Source organism: Phalaenopsis equestris, unplaced genomic scaffold (genome assembly GCF_001263595.1).
Source record: "Phalaenopsis equestris unplaced genomic scaffold, ASM126359v1 Scaffold000188, whole genome shotgun sequence".
NCBI lineage: Eukaryota > Viridiplantae > Streptophyta > Magnoliopsida > Asparagales > Orchidaceae > Phalaenopsis > Phalaenopsis equestris.
In genome coordinates, this window is record NW_018164630.1 from 938,545 (window position 1) to 951,001 (window position 12,457).

Here is a 12,457-nt window from a genome sequence, read left to right on the forward strand (position 1 = left end):
CACGAGCAACATAGGTTGTTAAATTAATAATTGGTTGTTCTTAATGGGTTATTCTTAATGGGTTAAAGTATTGTTTAACTAGCACCTCATATCATCAAGTTGTTAACAATTGAGCTAACTTTTATTAAGAATTAACTTAGTCACATGTTAATATATATATACCATGTGACTAAGTTGAGAGCTTTTTTATGGTTATAAGATGTTATGTTCCAAATCATCTTCACAAAAGTTAGCTCAACTGTTAACAACTTGATGATATGTGGTATTAGTTAAAAAAGACTTTAACCCATTAAGAACAACCAAGTATTAATTTTAGAGAATTATACTCATGGGATTATGCCTCAAAATGTGGTTTTTGATACACTCATATTTTGTAAAATACCTATCAAAATAAGTAAATAAAAAATAAAAAAATTAGAGCAAGTATTTAGAAGACAGAAAGTTTGAAATTAAAAGAATAAATACTGAACATATTATATATAATTTTAATGATAATAATATAAAAAATTAGCATTCATTATTTGCTTTAAAACATAAAACAAGGCATATTTTATTCATTGAAAAAGGATACAACATTAAGCAGCAACAAAAACTTGATAGATAAAACCAAAAAAAAAAAAGGCTAAAAATAAAATGCATCAATAAGGCCAAAGGAAAGCTCAATTGTCGTTCCAACTTACAAGCCTGAATATCTTAGAGATTGATTTAAGAAGAAGATCAGAAGCAATAATTTTAAAAGCAAATCACAAGAGCTAGGAAGAATATCCCTCTTGCAAAAACTCATAAAAAAGAGCAGAAATCAAGCCTATAGTGTGAGAAAAACAAACAAATGAATCACAATATAAGCTCATGTTCCCTTCCAAACAAATGAATCACCAACTTCTTTAAAGAAGAAGACTACATGGATATAACAATTAGGGGAAGGCGGCCTTTTTGGACCTACATCACAGAATAAATAGTTTGTGTTGACGGCAAAACACCCACAATACACAAGAAAGCTAAGAATATGTAAGCACCGGAGATCAGCATTGTCATGTCCGACGTTGAGTCACTGATTTACATATAAACCATGCAAATCATCTATGTCGTTTCACTGCATATATATAAGGGTTACCTAATCCTCAACGCCATCGAGTTGTTGGCCATCTGCACTTCTCGACGCCTGCTTCTTACCAGAAATCACCCTCTTGTTCTTGACCTTCCTGGCCTTCATTCTTCGCTTCCTTTCATTCGCGTCAACCCAGGTGTAATCTGATGGTATGGTGAAAGGGTCAATCTCATCTTTCCAGTTTTTGCTTTCACTTTCATCACCGGATTGCCCGCCTCGACCGCCTCTTACCCATGAGTACCATGAACTTGATGTTTCTGATGACTTGGCCTTGCAATCCTGAAGGTGAGTCGGACTAGAAAGTGGTGTTGCAAACTCATCAGAGGGGGGACTCAACTCTTCAAATTTCGTGAATGTAACAACAACTCGAATTGTGGGGACAATTGGGATGGCCACCTAAGATCCAAGTCAACAAGACTTAGTATCGTGCTGCCTTTAAGAACATAATAGAATAAATGAAGATAAACGGAAAATGATATTTCACATGTCTGTTTTCAAGAAAAATAGATCAAACAAAAGGCCACTAAATCACAGCATAATCACATCAGTAAAAACTAAAATAAATGATAAGCATACTGAAGTGTATTTTAACTTTAGATAAAACCAAATATGCTGGAACTTAAACATTGAACAAAATTTGGGATATAGTTTAAAATGGCTGCTCCCTGCTCAGCTATAATGTTTCCACATTTTATAAATTTAATCAAACATAAGCTCAGAGCATTTCACCAAATAGTCGCATGCCAAAACAACGTAGACAAAAGAAAATTGCTTCGTTCAGTGTGCATAATGAATCACAGGCAGTTTTAATTGTTTCCAAGGGAAGAGTGTGCTTCGCACGAACAAAAAAAAAAAAAAAAAAAAAGTGAAAGTTGGCGAGAATAGATTAGGCCAAGTTAGGGATCAATTTTTGTTTTTCATATTTTAAAATAAGTTTAAAAATAAAAAAAATATGTTGCCTACTTGTTTTTAAAATTTTAAAAAACACTCATAAACAAGTTTTCGGCCTTGTGATAATTCAAAAACAGTTCTCTCATTTCGTCAGCAGTTTATCCCTCAAGAGCATCTGACACCTAGGTCAAAAAAGAAACATAGCATTGCCCTAGGACCACTATCATCTTAACTAAAATTAAAAAACTGTAATAAAAATAAATTTAGTGAATTTCAATAGCACTTGGGATATCAGATTGCACACAATCACATGGATGCTTCCCTAGACTTTCTGAAAACTTAAAACTGCCACCAAAGTGAAATGGAAAAGTTGTCTTTAGCTCTACTATAGTGCATCTCACTGTGAAATATGTGAAATATGCGCACGAGCAACGACATCGATTGATCATCTAAAAGTTTGTAGAATATTAATACTCAAACAGTTCCATCAAGAACACTAATAGAGCTCATTAACCTACATGGAAAAGCAAATCGGGAAAGCTATGTTGTTTGAGAGGAACAAAGACAAAATGCTACAGATATACTCCATACCTGCAACAAGAATACTGTAGTACAAAAACCTTAGGTCAACTCCTGCAGAATATTTCAGGAGGTGTTAAATTTATTCTGCAAATCATTTTAAATAATCTTCATCAGTCACATTAGGTCTACCCTTTTCTTTCCAAATTCTCTCACACATATTTTCTCTGTCATCTAATGAGTGAATTGTGTATCCTTTGTTGTAAATGTCCAAATCACCAAAGCCCATTTTTTATTCTTTAATTTATCCTTCCTAGATTTGCACCATATCTATCTTAATAGTTTCTTTTTTTTAGCATGCTCATTTTATATAAATTATTTACTACTCAACGCTCACTCTCCTTAATTTTGGATCAAGCATCCGAGATCTAACATTAGATTATTACCAAGCCATTTCATTTATATCAAAAAAATATATAAAAATTCAATAAGACCGGCTGACGAAATGGAAACCATAAGTAACAATTTTTTCAACAGAACCACTTTCCACTCTTTAGGATTTTAAATTTATCAACAACAACCTAAGACATAAAAGCAAGGAGGATAATCTAGATGGATAGGATCCATAAATACCAGTAAAAATGACCAATAACATTTTCAAGTTGCACCATTAGTATATTTCTTACCACACAAACTGATATCGATAGCAATAAGCATAACAGATGCAAGATTAATGGTAAATTAAACAATCAACTACTTATTTTCAATGTTAATTCTAATAGCATATACTGCTCGAACTTGGAAATACAACAATGAGTTGCATTAGTTCCTCCTTTTCAGTAATCATCCGCTCATTGCAATTTGCCAATACTTTTTTTTAGCTAGATTTTCAATATTTTTTCATGGTTTCTGTGTAAATTAAACAATAGGACAGCATTTATACATTTGAAATGAAAGAGGACAAGTTAATTTATTCATATAGTATCAAAGCACCAGCATCAATGATGTATTTCACACATGGCTAGAAGTATCATAAAACAGAAGTGTTGAAAATAATCAACAATATGCAGATAGTAACTTTTCATTCACAATAATATAATAATCTATGGATAATAACTTTTATGTATAATAATTGTTGAAAGATGTGTTTCATTTAAGAAGTGCAATTAATTATAGATTCTATAATTAAAAATTTGTTTCCAATTTAATTTCTTCATTTATAGGTAACTTTCTGCCTATTTATGTGTAAGTTCTCATCTTATATTTGACACAAAACAAATAAACAAATTTCAGTTATACAAACCTCTTAATCTACTCTCCTCTCTTCTTATTCAAATTTTTAAGAAAATACCAAGGACATTAAGGTTCTGCCTTTTGCAAAGAAGATGGTGACAGATGTCATGAAGAAGCCAATGGTAGAAAATCTAGCAAATATAATGTTAAAAATAACCCTCAAAAAGAAAATTTCATATTCAAAATATGAAATATCAATGATGAAATACTAGACTAAAAAATTCCAAAATCAGAGATAAAAACAAACCACAGCAACCCTCTCCTTCCTTTATTAGCCGTTCAGATAACAAACAGCAGCAGCAAACTACTCTCCCAACAAAAGCTTATTCTAAAAAATCACTAGAATGAATTTAATTACTTATAAAGATAAATTTTTAGATGTGTCATTGTATACAACACGAATACTACTTGAATGGTAGACTCGAAAATATCAAATCAAATTATAGAAGATAAAAAAATGTTTTAAATAACTACAATAAATGCTGTAAACATTATAATTTTTGGATTGCAGGTAAATCACTATTAAAGGCGGTCAGAATAAGTTGTGTTCTGTCATTTTCTTAAAATATTTGGCATGACAAGCGCATCAAGTGCTTAATATAGATTACAACTTATTATCCATCAACAAATTTGCCCAAGAAAAAAATTGTCACTTTTAGGACTTGAATTGAAGGAAGATGATTGATAGTGTAAAGATGCGTACATTAACTCTAAGCTTTAAAGAATGATCCCTCCAGAATCTTAGGAGGACTCTTCAGAACAGACAAAAAGGAAAAAATTGTCAGCAAAGTTGTTTTTAGATAAAACACACATAATCAACCAAAACCCTATTCCAAATTCCAAGAACATTTCAAATAATGATAATGATATCTAGCTTAAGAACTATCAACTAGGAGACACCAGACTTTAATCATCATGAAAAATTAATTCGCTCTCTTTTCACCAACAAAAACTAAAAAGACTTCTGAGTGTGAAATTTATCATCTAGCTAACACACTCATGGTTTTCATCTTAGCCAAACCTTCCCAACTTTTCTTTCAATCCGTATTGATGTGTGGGGAGCATATAGAGTACAAAATGTCTATTGAACTTGATAATTTATTTCCATCATCGACAATCATACTTATTGAAGTTGAATTTTTCTTAATGAAACAAAAAGCTGAAGCTGGATAAAATTTTAACTATTATGACACCATGATCTACAGTCAATTTCATTCCAAATTTCAAGTCGTAAGATTAAAAATGCCAATGAATACTTCAAACCAATCTTAGCAAATTATCTCTTACATCAAGAAATTATCCACCAAAGCTTCTTTATTGATACTCTTCAATATGGTGTTGTTGAACAAGAAAATACGCATCTCTTAGAGGTGGCTAGATCACTAATGTTCCTAAATATCATTGGAGAGAAACAATCCTAATAGCTACATATTTTATTAATAAATAGATTTCAAACTCATATTCAAACCTTTATTTAATGCACAAGAGCAAAATTATCATATGTTCAATCTACATTCAAATTCATTCTCACCGTTTAAGAAAATTAAACCAAAAGTATAATAAGGGAATCTTTATTGGGCACTCCAAATAAAAAAGGGTACAAATAATATTCTCAATTCAATACAATTCAATAGACATAAAAACCTTCCTTAAAACACTAGACTTATTATTCAAAATCTAAAACTCAAGGGAAGAACCATCATCTCTTATCAAACTATAAATAATGACATTTCTCATTGTCTTTCAAATAACCTATTAAAGCCTCACTAGAATCATAAACCCCCTCATCATCTTATCAATACAACCAATCCAGAATTGATTCGCTAAAACCATAAACTACATAGCCTTATCAATACACCCAATCTATGAAGATTACGATTCATCTCTATACTAAGAGGCGAAAAAGAGCTGAGGGAAGCAATCAACATGTCTTCAACACATTCAGAAAATTTGAATCTAATTCAAGGAATAAATAAGTACAGATTATTGAGAATAAACTCATAGATGATGATAACAATCTTTATTGCCCGTTGCTTGAGGAAGTTGACGAGGTCATGCACCAAACTCACAATCTATCATTTCATAACTTATAAATAGCTTTCATTAGATTTTATTCTTTTATCACTTCTCTTGATAAAATACAAATTACAGAAATGTTCACGAGGCTCTTAAAGTTTCGAATTGAAGAAAACTAAAATAGAAGAAACCCATGCCTCATAAGTTTTTGAACCCCAACAAGAAAAAAAAGGTTGATAAAAAATGTGTCATTATTGCTAAATAAAAATTTAATGTGAGCATGGATAAATTTAAAGCGCAACAGAAGAGCACATCCAATAATATGATATTGATTATCAAGAAAATTTCTCTCATGTTGCCCATCTCAACAAAATTTGAGTTTCGCTCGTTCATTGTCAAAAATTTGAGCTATCCTCTACATCGTCTTGATATTAAAGGCCTTTTGTTGTAAATTTTTGCAAATGTCATTACAAAGTTGTGAAATAAGAATATTTCTTAAAGTTGTTGTGGGTATTATAGATATTTTTTTAGAAAAAATCAAATAGCAGCTTTCTTACAATTAAACTTCAGGAGAAAAAACAATTCCCACCACAAAATTTTTTAGAAAGCAGCAAAAAAATAGTAGTCAAACACAGCTGTGGTGATGGTTTAAGAAACAAGACAGTGAAAAAGCTGCCCATGCCCTAACAATATTTTCCTTAATAGGGATCTTGAGTAACAAAATTATACATGGAGATCCCACTTAAATTAGAAGATCATAGAAAATACCAATAAGGCATATAAAATTAGAAAAAACTTTATATGACCTCAAGTAATCTCTAATGACTAATTTGGCAAATTCTCCAAATATGTTGAAAATTATGAGTACACGAAATATTAATCTGACCATAGTTTCTTTATAAAGCACTTAAAAAAAGAAAAAAAGATGTTTACAATTATGCTTGTGGACAATATAATATTGCTAGTTGATCTCAAGGAAAAGCTAGCTAGAATAAAAAAGCTTTTAGCAAAAGAAATTTGAGGTAAAAAATGAGAAAAATTTAAAGATTTTCTTGATATGAAGAGGCATGATAAAAATAAGGTATTGTTATTTTACAAAGTATATTCTTTGTCGACTTCAAAAAATATAAATGGATGAATATAAACTAGCAAGCCTTCAATGGAACCAACAAAGAAAAATAGGTTCATCATAGATAACAAGCTTGTTGATAAAGATATGAATCAACATATTGTTGGTGATCCACCTCTCTCATTGGTTTTAGTGTTGGGTTCCATGTTATTATTTTTAGACAGTACATGAATAATCATGCTAAAAACCACATAAAAGCTATTGAACATATTCTAAGGCAGCTCAACCAAAAAATTAGCTATTATATAAGAACTTAAGAGGTTTTCCAACTAAGCAATTGAATTTTTCATAAATATTGATTGAGATGAAAATGCATCGGACCAAAGATCCACCTCTACTTCCTCTACTTATGTACGATGAAACTTGGTTAAATGGAGACATAAGGAAATCCAGAGTCTCAAGGCGCGAAATTTAAGCCTAACATAAGGCAACGAAATTTGGCATTTGCAAAGAATTGTGGCTAAAAAAATTGTATGAAGAACACTACATTAAGTAAAATAAATCTCTCAAAATGTCGTGTCAACCATGCTGCTGCAATTATTAAAAAAAAATTGTCCACCTTGGAATCGCTAAATATATTGAGATTTAATAACATTTCATTCTAGAAAAAAAAAAAAAAGTGGACTAGTCCCAACAAAATTTGTGTTACAACAAACTCTTAAATTGCACATATCCTCACTAAGGGACAGTTTGGCATAGCTGCAGTTTTTTAAAAAAGCAGTTGTGAAACTATTAAAGAAGAAACTACTGTTCAACAAACTGTGGTGGCAATCACAATTTTTTTTTTTTTTGAAAATTTCAGACGACATCTTTCTAGTAGCCACCGCAGGGCAGTTGCAACTTTTTGAAAACAGAGACAAAATGCAAATTTGCAAAATACTAAAAATTGCGGTGCGATGCTGCACCAATGCCCCAAACACACCCTAAAGCTTTATCCATAATTAGTTTTAGGCGAACTTACATACATACTGCCAAATTCTCTTTAAACAAAAAATTTGTCTATATTTACATATCTAACACCTAAATTTTGTCTCTACATTTAAACAACCAAAAAATTTGTCTATATTTACATATTTAACACCTAAATTTTGTCTCTACATTTAAACAACCAAATCTTTCACATCACATAAAAAACACAACCATTTTAACTTTTAAAAGTAAAAAACACATGTTCATGCATAGGTAAGGTGGTATGCATGTAAAAATTGAATTTTAGGTGTTAGATATGTATTAGGTGTTAGATATTTAGGTGTTAGATATGTAAATACATAGGAATCGAGTGGCATGTATGTAAATCTTCCTTCGTTCTAATAAAAGTTGGGCATCATCAACTAGATTATGTTCCAAACTCTCAAATGACAAATGTCTCCACTATGGCACTAAGGCTTTGCAAAGAATGAGTTTAAGAACATAATTAAAAAGATGGGAATGATAAATATATAAAAATTAATTAGAGTGGGAGTGTAAAAATAATTAACGATTAATCGAAAACAATCTTATTTGCAACCATCCAACAATTTAAAGATAGTAGCATTCCATCTATAATAGTAAAAAAATTCATAGATAGCTGCATTTAATTTGTATTGTACATTTAATTATAGATTCTAGAAATAAGGACTTATTTTTAGATTTTGTTTCTTCTTTTGATAGTTGTTTATCTACTTATTTATTTATAGCTTCTTACCTTGTTTTTCACATAGAATACGTGCATAAAATTCAAATAAAAAATCTCCTATTTTGTAACATACACTCTTCTAATTCTAATTTTTTTAAAAAAAGGAAGGACAAACAAAGGTGACATTTTCTTGAAAAATCCTACAAAATATTGGCAAGCTTTATAACTAAAAATATAACATCTTTAAGATGAAAGCTTCGTAGAAAATAAAACAAAAAGATATCAATTAGTACAATATTCAACATAATAGCAAGTTCTATGGCTTGCTTAAGAATGAAAGAAAGAAACAAACCTATCTTCAATTTAACTTTGCATACTGTTTTTGAATTTAGTGCTTTTTAAAAAAGGGAATTATATAGAGAATAATGGTTTCATAATATATAAGATTTTGAACTGGCAATCTGATTACTATGTAAAAATAATGCAATTAAATAACCAGAAGTACAATAGAAGGAGAAAGATAATTAAAATATATACATAATTCAAGACATTCAAAATTTATACAAATTTTACCTTCACTGGAAATGTTCCTTGTGGGAGCTTGGTCGCCAAAAGCTCCCTAAGCCTCCTAATAGCTTTGACTTTGTTTGCCAAAATGTCAAGCAATGGAAGAAGCTCACTGGTCTTCAAAGGGAAGTCTGGCGTCAACCAAAGAACTGGGCGTAACCCCTTCTTGTACTCACTTTCATGCTTATTAGGCTCACTTGTGGCTCCATTCTTTTTCTTCATCTTAGAATTGGTCTTTTCTTTACCCTTTTTAACATCCCCTACCTCTTCCCTTGATGACTCGTGTTTATGATTTCCATTCTCTTGAGCTGATCTTGAAAATTTAGAGGGTAACTTTGAGTCCTCAGCATCCTCACCTGCATTATTTTTAGAAGCCTTTTTATTGTTCCAACCAAACCAGCTTTTTCTCTCCTTTGAAGGGCCACTGTTCTCAGCGTTACTATTGTAGTCAGAACTCCCATTCACTTCATCCTCATCAAAACCCTCTGAATTACCCATACGAAGGGCGGAATCTAGCTGTATCCTTTCCTCAGCCGTTAATACATCATCAAACTCATCATTATTAGCCACTCTTTCATCATTATCTGCTGAAAACAGTTCCTCATCAGTCATTGCACCAGGAACTCTTCTTGACTTCACACTTACGATCACATGAAGCATGTCATACACTTTTGCTTTCCAGTTGCCAACCATTTCTGTCCTCTCTTGTCTTCGCCAATTCAAATGAGGGACAAGCTCTGCCTGTGTAACATCAATACCAGGCCTGTACATATTAGTTTGTGACATCATAGCAACCTCATGAGCTACCTCAGCTTCTGTGGGCTTGTTTCCAGCTCCCTCAAGTGCATTTGTTATCTCCTTCTCCTTATGAGCAAGCACAATCAATGAGCCCTGAGATACTGAAGGATTAAGTGGCTCCCCTGAAGCACCATCACCCAAAAAAAGGAAGGTCTGGTCTGAACGTTGTATTCGGAAACCATCAAAGCCAGCAAGAGTCATGTCAGCCCTGAGGTTTGATCCCTGCTTCCATATCCGATAGGTATCCGATGGGGCAATACGGCCGATGAAAGGAATCACCGAACTTTCAAAATGGAATGTGATCTCCATATAAAAATCACGGATCCGACCAGTGGAGCAGATGATCCTAGGCAGGCGGCGGCACCACTTAGCCCAAGCCAGGGGCTGGTAGTGCCTGGCAATGATCATTGCTATCGTGTCCTCTCGGGTACACACAGCTTCCTGTAGAGCAGACCAACCTTGGTCATTTTGAAGAGACCAGTCAGCACCAGCTGACATGAGAATCTCAGCGGAGATGGGGTCACGAAGCCGTACGGCAAGGTGGAGAGGCGTTTCGCGGTGAGGAACATCCCGACGGTCAATTATAGAAGATACCGCATCAGCTGTGAGCTCAGCAGAAATGGATTCCTCCTCTGTATTAACCTCGCCTGCTTTTGGGAGGCGGGGAAGGTTGGACACCAGCCGCCGGAGGGCAACATGATCTCGACGAGCAACAGCAAGGTGGGCGGGACTGTGGGAATATTTAGAGAGGTCCTCCATCCGTGCTTCAGAAAATTGGCAGTATTAAAACTAAATGGAGGAGGGGACTAGAATCGATTCCAACATACCCTTACACCACGATCACAAACAACATCTCCTGCACCTCCACCTATTCTTGGTTTTATAATGAGTATGCCAGTGCAAGGTAATCTAGCTCGATGCTTTGATTTGCATTTTTTGAAGGAAAACGAAGAGGGAAAGTTGAAACAAACTGCATACCTCCACTTAATCTAAGACAAATAATTTGAAGACACCTTCTCCAAGCTACTGGAACCCGTAAAGACACACGAAAAATCCACAAAATTTTCAGTAGTACTCAAAGAGCAGCAGAAACACAGAGGCCCTAGCATCCGCCAACGCCCATCGCTTAACAAAGATGATGGAAACCGCTGGATCTCAGCCAAAATTCGGATCCCCAAAGCAACCGAGTAAAGAGAATCATCGGAGAGGTTAGACCTAACAGAACGACCGGTCGTAGTGGAAAAAAAAAGAAGAAATGAAGTACTGCTGAGATCTATAAAGTCCAAGACCATGGAAGAGACCTATCCAAGTTCGCCGTGGAACTGAGATCCGCCATAGGCCGTCTCCGTCCGCCCCCTTACTTCTTCTCTCTTGGATCTCACTCTCGAATCGAGTTCTCTCTCTCTCTCTCTCTAAGCCGGCTACGAGCGACCAGTTCCCATGACCGGCGACGGGTGACACATTCTTCCCTAAGTGGCCCAGCGGCAATAAGAACTGCTCCATCGATAGTCGAATGGAATGCCCCTTCAAGTTACCGTAAATTACCGAAGTGCCACTCCAGTTGCATCTCCCACAGTGGTGATATTGTTGTGTTCAGGCAGCGCAGGCGATGGAAGTTCTATATTTGATTAGTCTGCTACTTAGTGCTCTAACCATTAACTTTTAAAATTGTAGCTCCCGCAAAATTTATTATGGCATTAATATTAGTCCTAATTATAATGTAATAAAACCAATTTTAATTATATATAATCAACCAAACTAACATTTAATCATTGAGAATTTTCATTAATTTTATTCTTCTCGGAACCATCCAAGTTACTCTTTTGTGAATTTCATGCATTCAAATGATTACCCGTCGTTTTTTAGTTAAAAACCTCGTAGGAAATTTTATTTCACGCAAAAAATAATTAAAAAGTCAGGTAAAAAGTCTCTACTACGAAAAAAATTTGCGTACGATAGACGTACTGATCAGAAGAAAATATGTTGAGATTTTCATACCTATTTTATACTGTTTTTGATGATATTGCACTTTAAAGAAAGATATTTTTGACGTTTTGTTACAGGAATGCTGAATTAGAATTAATGGAGCAAAAAGATGCAAAAAGGAGCGGATTTGGAGCAAAAATGATCAAAATGTAGAGATTTGAACTAGGGCGCCGACGGCGAGCTTTTCCCGAGGCTAATCTTTTCCTGAGCCTAAAGGAAAAAATCTCCAGAGGGCCGCCGACGGCGCCATCGAGGCCGCCGACGGCGAGATCGACGGTTATGTGTACTTGTGCAATAGATAAGGCCGAATTTGGAGGGGTGCTTAAGAAACTCTTGGGAAAACTCATCCACATCATTAAAGAAAAGATTTTGGCCGAACGAGGAGAAAAGAGAGGAGGTTGTGAGAGCTCTAGAGAGCCTGGAGGTTAGAAAGGTTCCATTAGAGTGAAGAGATTGTGAGGAATTCTTCGAGAGATTGTAAGAGTGGAGGGAAAGTGAGAGATTTCTTCTTCCTTGCTATTTCGAAGAGGAGTTC

At 34.0% G+C, this 12,457-nt stretch overlaps 1 protein-coding gene across 1 annotated transcript; it reads right to left on the reverse strand.

The window, feature by feature from the left end:
- Positions 1–813: 813 nt before the first annotated feature.
- LOC110022385 lies at positions 814–11,479 on the reverse strand. Its single transcript, XM_020721294.1, has 3 exons — positions 10,915–11,479; positions 9,145–10,804; positions 814–1,504 (listed from the first exon to the last, which is right to left on the reverse strand). Exons 2-3 carry the CDS (start codon positions 10,693–10,695, stop codon positions 1,115–1,117), a joined length of 1,941 nt encoding a protein of 646 aa, XP_020576953.1. The 5' UTR covers positions 10,696–10,804; positions 10,915–11,479; the 3' UTR covers positions 814–1,114.
- Between the last annotated feature and the right edge of the window lie 978 nt (positions 11,480–12,457).

Coding starts and splice junctions, on each gene's coding strand:
- LOC110022385 (XM_020721294.1), bottom strand. CDS start 10,695: ATGGAGGACCTCTCTAAATATTCCCACAGTCCCGCCCACCTTGCTGTT. Junction 1,505..9,144: donor AAGGAACATTTCCAGTGAAG/GTAAAATTTGTA, acceptor CTTGGATCTTAG/GTGGCCATCCCAATTGTCCC.